Here is a 15,090-nt window from a genome sequence, read left to right on the forward strand (position 1 = left end):
TCTGGCGACGGGACTATGACCACAGTAGTGGACCGCAGAACACAAGCGCAGTAGCCACCGACCTTGCTGGAGGGGACCAGGGCGACCTACTGAAAGCAGAGCTGCAGCGAGGGACACATAAGCTTTCAGGGGCTGGAAGAAGCCCCAGGTAAGTAAATCTGGTTTTTTTTGTTTGTTTTTTTCCTGACATTTCCTTTAACTCTCTCAGCCAAGCACCTATTCCGCAGCCCTATCAAGTGTGTCCCCTTTAGATTGTAAGCCTTTGGCAGGGTCCATATAGCAACGATATGCAGAATTTATCTAGTCTCTTATATTCCCATTTCCAATTTAAGGGGTTATATTTTAACTCTGAAGTGTAAACAGCAGTTCATGTCATTGTGACATAAGAATATGGTTCATCCAGCTCCCAACAACAAAAATATTTAGCTTTTAAACTTTCAGCACTTATCAATATTGTTTATTCAGCCAGAAAATAATAGTTTGGACTTATGTTTTCTTCTTAGGAAAGCCATGTTTGTTTTTAACTGCAGTCTGGCATCCTTATTGGCATACAAAAAGCACAGGGTTTATTATGCCTTGCAATGAAAAAAAGACTAAGTCCAAGTAAACTTGTTGTTATTATTATATGTACCATATGTCAGATCACTTACGCTTGAATCATTTTTATTTGGCGTTTTGTTTAAATCCTATATAAAGACACATGCATTTTTCTTACTCAGATAAATACTCAGTAAATACTTACACATTTTTGTGAATTACGGTAGCTCCTTGATTAGCTTATGTTAAATAATTCCCTTTTGAAATATCAAATCAAGTTTGCTTTTTACTATAGCACACACTTTCAGACCTGTTGATAGCTCTGTCTGATCACTATGCTCATGCAGTCTAAAGAGCAATGTGATGCTAAGCACAACTTCTTCAACTGGGCTGCTTCAAGTCACATGGCTACAGAATGTTTGGCAGCAGAAGCCTTGTTTAACACAAAAAGGTAACATTTGTTTGCTCTGCTTACTGTTTGCAGGGGGTATATTTAGATATGTACCTGATGGAAATCACAATTGTATTACAACCTGTAGACAACATAAATATTTCCAGAATAACATACACTGTATGTAATATTTGGACTTACAATGACACCAGGATAGTAGCCTCCGACTGTGACATTTTCGGTTCTAGTGGTTGCTGCCAGGCCCACTGTTAAAATTAAGCTGGAGACAATAAAGAGGGAGACTGTGACAAATACGGAATTCCGCCGTCTTCTGTTAAAAGAACCTGTGAAAAAAAAGTAATTTGAATATGTTAGAAAATCAGCATTTCTATATCACTTGGGCCACATTCACATTGGCCGTTGCGTCCCGTGACAACAGATTGGGACAGTGCAACAGATCGGGACAGCAAAATAGATCGGAATAGTGACACCACATGTTATGCGCGCATTGCGTCAGGTACAGTGAAGTATACAGTGTCTGTAAAGTATGCTTCACCCTTACTGTTAATGTGCACGTTTAGCGGTAATGCACTGCATGAAGTGGGTTGCAATGTCGCAAACCATTATACCACAATGCTGCCCCCACACTGTGAACTTCCCATAGGCGGTGCATTGCAGTGCGGTACGCCGTGTTACAAAGCACCTGTTGCATAGCAACACATCACTGTGAACATAGCCTTACAGTGACTCTGTCATTTTAACTTTTGTATAGCGACATACGTTTTCCTGGTGTTCTATGCTGCATATATGGATGTAGTGCAGGCACCTAAAGCTTACTTTGCATATTTTTACTTTTTTCTAGGATGACCAAAGAAGTCCAGAAACCCACAGCCTGCTGATATACAAAAACCTCCCTTACCAAAGAAAGCTGTGTGGTCCCATTCGCTCCTTCACCTCAGAACTGCTTAGCATTAAGTGCAGCCTCTATAGTTTCCCCAAGTTCCTGTGTGTACTCTAAAAATTCACAAGGGAAGAGCAGATAAACTCCATAGCAGAATCCTGCTTATTTGTTGTGATTCATATTACTATATACAGGCTGTCTCTGTGGTCACTGGTAGAATTACATTTCATTCTGTTGTTGTAACAATAGTGTCAGCAGGATAACAGGTTTCCAATTATGTGGTGATCTGCAGTATCACCAATAATACAGATACTATATCTGATTATATGGTGATCTGCAGAATCACCAATAATACAGAAATAGTTAGCAAATGGCGTGTAAGACATGACAAAGTCACTAGCTTTATTGCACAAAGTGTAGTGATTGGTGCAAACAGTAATTTTCTGATAGATCCTCAGCGGTAACCTCACCAGTGGCGATGGAGGTTACAGATAGAACCACAGCGGTAACCTCACCAGTGGCGAGGGTCCACTGGGGAGAGAGAGTAGTCGGACAGATCAGGTAGGCAACAGACGGGCAAGACAAGGTACGGAATCGGCAGGTAGAATCAAAGTGGAGTTCAGAAAAAGTCGGCAACAAGATCAGATGGGCAGAAGCACAGAATCACAAGGCAAAAGGATAGTCGAGAGTTCAGGCAAGGTTCATACACATAAAGACAAAAATATCAATTATAATTATAGCTATCAAACAATTCCTATCTCTGTGTGAAATCCCCGGTTTCCTCCCGGATCAAAGCACACCGGAACTATCTAAGGTCTGAGCGCTAACACGAAGTATTCGCAACAACAGACAATGAGCAAATGACATCTCCCAGCTTAAATACAGAAAGCAAACTCAAACCGCCCGCCCAGAGGGCTGGACCAATCAGCAGCGTGTGATTGGCAAGTTGGTGTCAGATGACTGCAAGATCAGCTGACCCGTCTCCTCAGATTATAAAGGTCCTGCCGCCCGCCCCCGAGCGTGCTGACCTAATCTGATGTGCAGAGGAGAGACCTGTCCTGCCAGGGGCTGTGCAAGATGACTGAGAGGATGCGGCCGCCGCTGGGGCGACGCCAGACGCGGAAGCGGCGGCCGCAGTACTCTCCGCTGGTGAGGTAATACTGCTATACCTGACAGTTGTCAGAAGATTTTCAAAACAAAACAGCCTCTGCAATTCTAGCCAGCAATGTAAGTTGCAATGTTATTTCAAGTTCGTTTTTCACTTTTTTTTTTTTTTTTTTTTGTTACAACCAATGATTCCCTCCTCCCCAACCTAATACTGAACCCACTTCCCACCAACCTAATTTCCCCCTACACCTCTTCAAGGGTCTACAACACACGAGGTCACATGACCTCACCCTCCAGGCAAACAGCATGGATCCTAAGTCACTTCAAGCTGCTTTACCCTCCCTTCACAACCCCCCATTCCATACTCCAAGAACCTTAATGTCATTTCCCCATTGCCTTGGTGTCACACTGCCAGAACAATGTTACCCCAGTGACAGGAAATTTGGGCGCATGAGGCAAGTGGACAAAAAGGGCACCGCCATTCACTCCGATGATAAATGTCTTTTGGGCACTGAACAGGAAAAAGGGGCGCCTGAGATTATTAACGTTTTCAAACTGCGCTCATGATGATTTAAGTTTACAAAATGCATCCATGATGAATAACGTTTACAAAAATACTGAACATATCTATCGTATTTAACTAAAACGTTTTTTAAGATTCTATCCGTTACTGTTTGTAAAGTCTTTGAGCAAACTGCGCCTGCCTTTTACAGCGAAAAAAGTCAGAATCCAAAATTAGCAGTGAGTATTCGCTACCACAAACCCATGTAAACTTGTAGAAAATGTTGTGACAGCGCTCCTCTTCATATCTGAAAAGCTAAACAGAAAAGCTCTACATAGTGCATTACTGTAGTCACATATTGCAGATAACACACATGCCCCATCCACCCTCCATGATCACCCACCCAGCCTGTTCTCTTTATGCATTTGCACTGCACTGTGGCGGTTGATGTGTCCAGGAAGCCTCGACTTGGCACTTTCCATGTGTACACGCACAATTACATCATTGTAAACATGCATAGGGAAGTACACGGCAGAGGTGCTCCCAAAGAGCTCCAGAAGGTGGAAAGTATCAAGGTAAGGTTGTTGCTATGCAGCCTTATTGCCCTTCTACTTCTCCAGACAAGTTCAGCCCCACATCACTGTATGGCGAACCTCAATAATATTTTGTAGTGAACAGAAAAGAACCCAATATTATTGTGAAAGCACTGTAAAGTAGTCTTACGTTTCACTAACACATATACAGTACAGATCATCAATTCCAGCATTATGCCCAAAAAGCAAGACAACAATATTGACAGCTGTATATTAGGGGGTTAAGATAGTATCTGATGCTAGGTACACACCATACAATTTTATGGCAGATTAACCTGCCAGATCTATTATTTCCAACATGTCCGATCTGAATTTCGATCGATTTTTCAATTTTTTACAACTTTTTTTATCAATTATCATAGAACTGAACTAAAATCGATAAAAAAAATTTGAAAAAAACTATTAAAAAATCAATCGGAAAATCGAAAAAAACTATCGAAATTCAGATTGTAAATAATCAATCTGGCAGGTCAAATCTACCAGAAAATTGTATGGTGTGTACCTAGCATGAAACTTCGTAAGGGAATGTACAAAAGGACAACTGAGCCCACCCCCCATCCCCGGAACCTCCAGGATACAACAGTAAACATATGATAAAAATACCGTATATTTTATTAATTTAGCCAATAAATATATATATAACTCCAACTACTGAGCATCAAAAAATGCATTAAACAATTAAAATAATGTATCTGAGCTGTTATACCAATATAAAATCTGGCATACAGCATTATCTGCTTTTAGTTAATTACCAAGTCATCAAATATTCAGGCTACGTAAACAGTTTATATCTGTAATGATTGGTTGTAATTTATCATCAGAATAAAGTGCATACTGTCTGAGTTAGCAAAATAACAAAATTAATTCTTAAACATGTACCTGAAAAGTGCTGAAAAGTACCACAGTACTTGCAACATCTCTCTGCATCTATACAATGCGCTTTGAGTCCTATGGAATAAAAGTGCTTTACAAATGTTATTGTATTGTATTGTACAAAAATATATATTGGGGGAATGCAGGATTTTAATAGGGGGACTTAAATCCTATACTGATAAGTGTATTACCTATATATGAAGGCAGTAGAAAAATATAACACTAAAGTCAAATTAAACTACACAGAGTGGCCAAAAAATGAGAGACACCCATTATTTAGGGCCCGTTTCCACTATCGCGAATCCGCATGCGGGCAACGCATGCGGATCCGCACAGTCAGTAGAAGTGGATGGGACTGTTTCCACTTGTGCGTTTCCCCGCACGTTTTTCTGTGCAGAAAAAATCTGCAGGGTAGGGGCCTCAGAATTCGCCTGCGTGTGGAATGCAGGCGAATCGCACACAATGTATTTAATAGGGAAATCGCATGCGTTTTCCCCATGCGTTTTTTGCCGCGATTTCGCATGCGATTTCGCATAGGTACCCATGTTAATTCACACAGGCAGTGACATGGTTAAAATCGCATACAGCCTTACCTATGCGAAATCGCATGCGAAATCGCGGCAAAAAACGCATGCGGAATCGCACCCGCATGCGATTTGCCTGCGGTGATTCGCCGGCGATTTCGTAACGCTACAGTGGAAACGGGCCCTTAAAGGTAAACCAGTCCAACAGTGACGTAGAATGATGTAACAACACTGAGTTGCTTATATAAGGAACACTTAGCATCAAGAGAGGTAGTTATCATGGAAGTTATAGTCAAAATGGGCAAAGACAAAATATTTAAGTGACTTTGAATGAGGGATGATCGTCGGTACAAGAAGAGCTGATGCTAGCTTCTCTGAAACAATGACTCTTTTAGGATTTTCTTGCCCAATAGAATCTCGGGTGTTTAGAGAGTGGCAGTTGAGCAAAAAACTTCAAGCGAAAAAGGAGTATTCTGATAGAAAATGGCTGGCGAACAAGAGCGGTGAAAGGCAAGTAGCACGCATAGTCCGCAGCAACAGAAAGGCAACAAGCTGAATTCAACACAAATGCATCACAAAACCTATCCCAATGCACTTCAAAACTGACTTTGCAAAGGATGGGCTTTAGCAGCAAGAGGCCATCAAGAGTGCTTTTCTCACAGAAAAATGCACCTGTTTTGGGACCTTGCCACCATGCACGATTGATCTCAAATTGCTTTGAGGAACATCACTCAGAGTTTGCCCTATGGCCAGCTCAGTCCCCTAACCTCAATCCTATTTAGCACTTGTGGGACAAAGTCCGAAGATCAATTCAAAGATTGGAAACACCACCATTCAATCTGACCCAATTTAAAGCTGCCATTATGGCAGCATGGGCCAACATTCCATAGCAACAGTATCATCATCTTGTTGATTCCATGCCAAGAAGAATTTTGACTGTGATCAGAGCTAAAGGTAGACCAACTCGTTATTAGATGGTGTCTCTTAATTTTTTGGCGACTCAGTGTACATAGATAGTGTGCAGTAAAACTGTCTACACACCATTCAGCCCACCAGAAAGGAACCAAAGGAAAGAAATAAGCCTTGCTAGAGAATATTTGTAAATTTTTAGGGGGCCAATTTTTTTTTTTTTGCTGACTTTATATTAACTCAAGAGTCATTGGCAATAAAACATAGGGTTGCTCTAGTTACTACTAACCCTATAACTGTCGGCAAATTGTAGGTGCCTTGCAAGGGGTTATGGGATGGTTTATGAGGTAAAAAATCGGAAACCACCTCCATAAAGCAACATGTCCACTGATGGTAGGCATGAGACCTCTTTGGGCTGGTGGGAAACCTGTTATTGAAGAACCAATGGTTTATTTAGTTATTCTAAAGTCTTTTGTATTTGCTAGAACTCTTCTTCTATTTTGCTTAACCTCTTCTGGACCTTGGCTAATTGAAATCTACGCCCTGTTTGTGACCTATTATCCCTGCCAGGGCATAGATTTAAAATACCGCACATGCCCACTGCATTGGCTCACAGAGTGATCACAGGGTCAGGAGCTAATGAAATAAATTCCTGACCAGCTCATGGAGCTCTGCTATCATACAGCATTGCGAGTGTACTTCAGCGGTGGGAGAGCAGCGCTATCTGCAGTAGCGGTGAGTCTGTTGGTGAGCCCTGTTTTGTATTCAGAAGTCCCTGGTCCTTAAGTTACGCATGATCATTGCAATTGGCGCATAACGGGCTGTATCATACTTGATACATTACTAGCATGGCCACTAATACCTTAATTAACATAGTAGCGGCCGTGCTAGTGAAGTATTGCAGTTGCGCTACAGCCCATCGTGCAGCAATCACAATGATCGCTCATAGCTTAAGAGTGCACGCATGTTTCCCTTTGAATAATGGATATTGCCAGGCTCTACTGCTGATCCACTGCCTCTAATACTTTAAGCCATAGACCCTGAACAAGCATGCAGATCAGATGTCTATGAGATCCGAGCATCAGCCTATGAGAGGGATCAGTTTGTGTGCCTCTCCTGGGGACAGCTCAGTGACAGAGCTGTCCTCTGTACAGCGCTGCGCTAGATCGCATCGCTGTACAAAAGAAAATTGCCGTTCTTTGTCCCCCTGCCAGTCTGCCAGCTCCAATCGTGGCTGGCAGGCTGTTCATGGCCGTCTCCTCTCTCCTCCTGCTGTGAACACGTGCAAGCGCTCGTTCCCTGCTAATCTTGCGCATCGCAAGATCACACACCCATGCGTGGTGGAGGAACAAGAGAGACACTCTGCAGCCGCCATCCTGCGTTAGATGATCGCAGAGTGGTTAAAGAACCCCGAGTAGTAAAAATAAATGGAATCGCTACTTACCAGGGGCTTTTTCCAGCCCACCGTAGGTCGGGAGGTCCCCCAGCATCCTACTGGCTCCTCTCCCGGTCCCTCGGCTGCATACAGCACCGGTGACACCCGGGCATGCGCAGTACTGTCAAGCCGGCCGCCGTGATGATGCGAAGCAGCCGGCATGATGACGCAAAGAGACCGAGATACGGAAGTGGCAGTCCAACACCCGGCCCAGGTGTTGCCGGTGCTGTATGCAGCGGAGGGACCGGGAGAAGAGCCAGGAGGATGCCGGGGGACCTCCCGACCTACGGTGGGCTGGAGAAAGCCCCTGGTAAGTAGCGATTCCATGTATTGTTACTGCTCTGGATCCCTTTAAAACCTACTGACCAGAAAGAGCGGAAGGACTGCTAGGCAACTGGTATTTTTTAAAAAGAAATAAATACAGTGGCTTGCAAAAGTATTCGGCCCCCTTGAAGTTTTCCACATTTTGTCACATTACTGCCACAAACATGAATCAATTTTATTGGACTTTCACGTCAAAGACCAATACAAAGTGGTGTACACGTGAGAAGTGGAACGAAAATCATACATGATTCCAAACATTTTTTTACAAATCAATAACTGCAAAGTGGGGTGTGCGTAATTATTCAGCCCCCTTTGGTCTGAGTGCAGTCAGTTGCCCATAGACATTGCCTGATGAGTGCTAATTACTAAATAGAGTGCACCTGTGTGTAATCTAATGTCAGTACAAATACAGCTGCTCTGTGACGGCCTCAGAGGTTGTCTAAGAGAATCTTGGGAGCAACAACACCATGAAGTCCAAAGAACACACCAGACAGGTCAGGGATAAAGTTATTGAGAAATGTAAAGCAGGCTTAGGCTACAAAAAGATTTCCAAAGCCTTGAACATCCCACGGAGCACTGTTCAAGCGATCATTCAGAAATGGAAGGAGTATGCCACAACTGTAAACCCACCAAGACAAGGCCATCCACCTAAACTCACAGGCCAAACAAGGAGAGCGCTAATCAGAAATGCAGTCAAGAGGCTCGTGGTGACTCTGGACAAGCTGCAGAGATCTACAGCTCAGGTGGGGGAATCTGTCCATAGGACAACTATTAGTCGTGCACTGCACAAAGTTGGCTCTTATGGAAGAGTGACAAGAAGAAAGCCATTGTTAACAGAAAAGCATAAGAAGTCCTGTTTGCAGTTTGCCACAAGCCATGTGGGGGACACAGCAAACATGTGGAAGAAGATGCTCTGGTCGGATGAGATCAAAATGGAACTTTTTGGCCAAAATGCAAAACGCTATGTGTGGCAGAAAACTAACACTGCACGTCACTCAGAACACACCATCCCGACTGTCAGATATGGTGGTGGCACTGGCAGTATCATGCTCTGGAAATGCTTCTCTTCAGCAGGGAAAGGGAAGCTGGTCAAAGTTGATAGGAAGATGGATGGGGCCAAATACAGGGCAATCTTGGAAGGAAACCTCTTGGAGTCTGCAAAAGACTTGAGACTGGGGCGGAGGTTCACCTTCCAGCAGGACAATAACCCTAAACATAAAGCCAGGGCAACAATGGAATGGTTTAAAACAAAACATATCCATGTGTTAGAATGGCCCAGTCAAAGTCTAGATCTAAATCCAATCGAGAATCTGTGGCAAGATCTGAAAAATGCTGTTCACAAACGCTGTCCATCTAATCTGACTGAGCTGGAGCTGTTTTGCAAAGAAGAATGGGCAAGGATTTCAGTCTCTAGATGTGCAAAGCTGGTAGAGACATACCCTAAAACACTGGCAGCTGTAATTGTAGCAAAAGGTGGTTCTACAAAGTATTGACTCAGGGGGCTGAATAATTACGCACACCTCACTTTGCAGTTATTGATTTGTAAAAAATGTTTGGAATCATGTATGATTTTCGTTCCACTTCTCACGTGTACACCACTTTGTATTGGTCTTTCACGTGGAATTCCAATAAAATTGATTCATGTTTGTGGCAGTAATGTGACAAAATGTGGAAAACTTCAAGGGGGCCGAATACTTTTGCAAGCCACTGTATGTCAGCTTCCATAGGTCTCACACCTCGGGTTCCTTTTAAGGTGGTGTGTAGCCCAGAGAAATTTGGGCAGTAAACATGTAAAACACAAAGGTTACATTACAGTGAAATGCCAAACCAAAAACTTTTGCTTACATTTGAATACAGTGAATATGAATCAGGCAGGAGTTTACAGTCCAACTCAATTCAAGAATGAACAAGACAAATGTTCAAAGCACTCACGTTGATGAAGGTAAATTACAGTGGCGCTTCAAAGTTCAAAAACCCTTTAAAGTGAATGTTTACCAGTTTAAAAATCAAAAAGTCAGATACTCACCTAAGGAGAGGGAAGGCTCGGTCCTAATGAGCCTTCCCTCTCCTCTCCCGGTGCCCGGTCCCGCGCAGGATCCCCCGTAGCAGTATTCGACCAGTTCGATCAAATACTGCCACTTCCACAGCCGAAGGGAGCTTTCGAAAGCCTTCGGGAGCACTCGGGCTCCCGAAGACGGACCGCTCCATACTACGCATGCGCCCTCTATGACGCACTCGCTAGTGCGTAGTATGGAGCGGCCCGTCTTCGGAAGCCCGAGTGCTCCCGAAGACCTCCGAAGTCCCTGCGGCGGCGGACGCGAACGGGGGAGCCAGCGCAGCACCGAGGGCACCGGGAGAGGAGAGGGAAGGCTCATTAGGACCGGGCCTTCCCTCTCCTTAGGTGAGTATCTGACTTTTTTATTTTTAAACTGGTAACCATTGGCTTTAACATTTTTCATATTTTAACATGAATCTAACTTAAAATATAATCTGATTTTCAAATAAGTCCTAACAATACTGTATATGAAAAAAAAATCTCTAGTTATACAAAAATTATTATACTTGGTCATGTACCAGTAGAAAAATTAAAAAAGAAGATCCAATATCATATGGGTGTGTCCCAAATGTACGTATCTTGTTCCTCCCAGCATTTGGTTTGATGCCCCGTTTAGAAGCAGTAACTATAGATAAATGTTTATGGTAACTGTTGGTCAGTCCTGCACACTGAATCCAGCTAAGCAAAGTCTGTAACACTCAGGGACAGGGGCGCCAAAGGGCGTGGCGCTCTGGGTGACAGACAGGGAGGGGGTGTCAAAAAGGCCTTCCACAGAGGCCACGAGCAGGAGAGGAAGCAGCGCAAGAAGGAGGGGCAGCAGGGACAGCGGCGCGGGGGCAGATTCCCCCTCACCTGGGTCCCCTCCTTCCATGCTCTCCCCCCTCCAGATATTTAATCAGCGGCAGGCAGGCGTGGCAGGGAGTGAATCACCTCACCCCTGCGTTCCAGGCGTTGGAGCGCTGCGTCATCGTCACGTGCCATAGGTCTCCACCTTCAATGCTGTTCACTATGCTTTCACTAATCAGGAAGCACAGTGAGGGCATTGAAGGCGGAGACCTATGGTACGTGGCGGTGATGCAGTGCTCCAGTGCCAGGAACACAGGACTGAGGCGAGACATTCCCTGCCCGTCACTGATTTAATATATGGAGGGGGAAGAGCGTGGAAGGAGGGGGCCAAGATGAGTGGGACTGGGGGTCTGGCCCCCTCCCCGAAACTGTCCCCGCTGCCCCTCCTTCCAAGCTTCCGATACTGGAGCTAACTACGCTACCTATACTGAAGCAACTATACTACATACACTGGGGGCAACTATACTAGCTATACTGGGGCAACTATACTAACTACACTGGGAGCAACTATACTAGATATACTGGGGCAACTACACTATCTACACTGGGAGCAACTATACCAGATATACTGGATCAACTATACTGTCTATACTAGGGGCATCTATACTGGGCAGTGTGTCGGTAAGACTAATAAGGCTGTTTCTGAACGATGCGCTGAGCGGATTGTTCAGAAACAGCCTTATCAGTCTGCCGACAGACTGTACACGCACTCTACTGTCGGCAGAACGCCCACCCAGCAGGAGGGTCTGACGGACCAGTCATTCATTACAGTAGTGCATTTGTACACACCTTTACTTTACCAACAAGAAATCAGCTGGTCTAATCTCTGTCAGAAAAACTGGGCGTGGTTACTCCTTGTTTGCCTTTGTGAATTGTGTAATTGCTGAATGTTAGACCAGGTCTAAAAACAGGTCTAAAACAGTATACCAAACCATCAGTAGACTAAAAACCATCAGTAGACTAGTCTACACTGCTTAGTGAATTGAGGCCACAGTCTAAGGGCCTTTTTCCACTAGCCTGCAATTTGCTTCTGATCGCAAATCGCAAGGTACATTAAACGAATGGAAACTGCAGCAGCAATTTCCATTAGTGCGATCCGATTGCGATGCGATTTTGGTAAAAGCGCAATCGTCGTCCTGCCGCGTTTTGTATGCGATTGAGCTGGACTATAATGAGTATAGTAGCTCAATCGCAATCGCATGGTGGAAATTGAAACTCGATTGCGATCGCGATTAGAATAGCGGTCGCAATCGCGATCGCATTTCATAGTGGAAAAGGGCCCTAAGGGCTCTTTTCCACTATGAAATGCGATCGCGATTGCGATTGTGATTCCGATCGCGATCGCAATCGCGTTTCAATTTCCACCATGCGATTGCATTTGCGATTGAGCTACTATACTCATTATAGTCCAGCTCAATTGCATTGTGCTTTGACCAAAATCGCATCGCAATCGGATCGCACTAATGGAAATTGCTGCTGCAGTTTCCATTAGTTTAATGTACCTTGCAATTTGCGATCAGAAGCAAATCGCAAATCGCAGGCTAGTGGAAAAAGGCCCTCAGCGCACAGAAATGCATGCAACACTACGTTTTTGTAACGCTGCTCAGCGCAGCACATAGATGTGAACCAGCTACATTTAGTTACATGGAAAAATCAATACCTTGCTGAATGCACAGGGCAGTGCGCTGTGGAAAGCGCACAGAAACGTCCCTGATGTGAACGAGGCCTTAGGGCTTGTTCACACTATGAGCGCGTTTTCGATTTTTTTAGCGCTGGTGATTTTTAAAAGCACTTGAGCAATGGATTTTAAAGTGAGTGTTCTCACATGAGCCATGAGCTTTCTTTTCAAATAAAATGGCACTCGATTTGACAGCATTTTACAGCTCGCCGGACCTTGGTGCAGCTTTCCCTTCAAATCGCCACCACGTGTTAAATTTGTGTAGTTCCATTCAAGATCTCCTTTCATCATGCAGGGTCTTCCATGCCGCCAGAACCCAAGCCAGCCAGACAGGCAGATGGAAAGGCAGCGCCTTCATTCAGTGTTCAGTAGTTCTTTGATATTTTTATGTTTTGTAACTTTTCTGTCGGTGGAACGGGCAGCATAGTAAATGTGATTCCAACCCCTTTGTATCTTAGTTATTTCTTACAAAGTTAAACAGCTAAAAGAAGAAAAATAAGAAGGCAATGCTTGTGGAATGTACAGTGCATTTGAGTGATGGGATTAATTAGGATTCAGTCTGTTGCTTCTCTTGTTCAATTGTTTCTTTAGATGGGAGGGGGTTTTTCTCCTGTGTTTCCGTCTTCTTCAGCTTACCCTTATCAAATTTCTCAATCTCAGCCATATCTGGTTTGTCAGACATTTTGTAGGTTGATCAGCTAGATAAAGCACAAGAAGCAAATCTAATCCTCCTAGATGCAGCCCAGAGTGTTTTGAGCTTTCTTTTCAATCGCAAACGATTGAAACATTTTCTGAGCGTTTGTGATTCAATAGCAGGTATAGGAAGTGATTTTGTGAGCGCTTTAAAAAAAAAAAAAAAATAAGAACATTAAAGAGATTCAGTTCCAGGTCTAAAGGTGGCCACACACAACACAATAAAACGATCCGATTTTACAGTAATTCGATAAAAACGATCGTATATCTCGAAAAAAATTGAAAGCTTTTTTTTCATTCGACTAAAAAATCCAATTGGATTTCCTGTTTTTTTCGATTTAAATTGATCCGGAATGCCAGATCTTTCTCTTCAATTTCTACTATAGATTGTATGGTGTGTGTTGGATTGCTAATTTATTAACCTTCCTGGCGGTACACGCTACTAGCACTTTGCTAGCTGCGTGTGCAATCCGATCGCTGCCGCTCCCCGCCGATCCGCCGCTATCCGTCGCGCCACTGCCACCCCCTCCCCCCCAGACCCCATGCGCTGCCTGGCCAATCAGTGCCAGGCAGCGCTGAGGGATGGATCAGAGTCCCCTTTGACGTCATCCCGCCCGTCGCCATGGCGACGGGGGAAGCCCTCCAGTAGATCCCGTTCTTTGATCTCCAATTGCCGGAGACGGAGGTGATCGGAGGGGCTGGGGGTATGCCGCTGAGCAGCGGCTATCATGTAGCAAGACCTTGTCTCGCTACATGATATAAAAAAAAAAAAAATAACAAAAAAAACGGCTGTGCTGCCCCCTGGCGGATTTTAATAAACCGCCAGGAGGGTTAGTATACACACCCTAGCAAGTTTCCAATCATTTTTATCATAATTGAGGAAAAAATTGAACATATGTGTGTGGTACATTGGTCATATTTTTGAAATCAGTCAGAGCTCAAAGGAGAGTTACTGATTCTTGTCTCTGCTTCTCTTCACACAACTGCTTCTACAAGGGACAGCTATTCTGTTGGTATGCCAGTCAAAACCTACAATTCATATTTCTTCATATTTCATGGGTTTTTTAGCCACTAGTCAGAAATCAGTTTTGAAATCAGTCAGAAAAATGTATTGCAATTCTTAAATTGAACAGATATTTAAAAAATTGTATGGTGTGTGGCCACCTTAAGGGCCCGTTTCCACTATCGCGAATCTGCATGCATTTCCTGCATGCAGATTCGCATAGCCAATACAAGTGAATGGGCCTGTTTTCACTTGTCAGTTTTCCTGAGCGTTTTTCTGTGCAGAATTTTTCTGCACGGCAGAGCCCTCAGAATTCGCCTGCGTGTGGAATGCATGCGAATCGCCGCGAATGTATTTAATAGGGAAATCGCCTGCGGCTTTGGAATGCGAATTTTCATGCGAATTCGCATGGAAATCAATGGAACAGCACACCGGCACTGCCATGGATAAATTCGCATACAGCGTCATCCATGCGAATTCGCGTGCGTACGTTTGATCGTTAGACTGATAGCAGAAGTTTTGACTGATCCGGTCGGCGGATCCATGGACTAACTGTTGTTCAAACGAGTACACACGCACTACTAAATGCAACGATGGGTCCGCTGGACCCTCCCACTGGGCGGTCTTTAGCCGACAGTATGCGCGTGTGTACGCGCTGTCGGCGGACTGATGAGGCTGTTTCTGAACGATCCGCTGAGCGGACCTTTAGGTCCGTACA

At 44.2% G+C, this 15,090-nt stretch overlaps 2 protein-coding genes across 2 annotated transcripts in view; both read right to left on the minus strand.

The window, feature by feature from the left end:
• The window catches only part of TMEM255A (transmembrane protein 255A), a 96,979-nt gene that overhangs the window by 54,197 nt on the left and 27,692 nt on the right, over positions 1–15,090 (minus strand). Inside the window, exon 2 of the mRNA XM_068249618.1 lies at positions 1,130–1,272. Coding sequence (XP_068105719.1) covers positions 1,130–1,272 — 143 coding nt within the window. The remainder of the gene's footprint in view (positions 1–1,129; positions 1,273–15,090) is intronic.
• LOC137528338 (thymosin beta-4) lies at positions 13,212–13,421 on the minus strand. Its single transcript, XM_068249617.1, has one exon. It carries the CDS (start codon positions 13,356–13,358, stop codon positions 13,224–13,226), a length of 135 nt encoding a protein of 44 aa, XP_068105718.1. The 5' UTR covers positions 13,359–13,421; the 3' UTR covers positions 13,212–13,223.

The sequence above is a fragment of the Hyperolius riggenbachi genome, chromosome 8 (genome assembly GCF_040937935.1).
Source record: "Hyperolius riggenbachi isolate aHypRig1 chromosome 8, aHypRig1.pri, whole genome shotgun sequence".
In the NCBI taxonomy this organism is placed as follows: Eukaryota; Metazoa; Chordata; class Amphibia; order Anura; family Hyperoliidae; genus Hyperolius; species Hyperolius riggenbachi.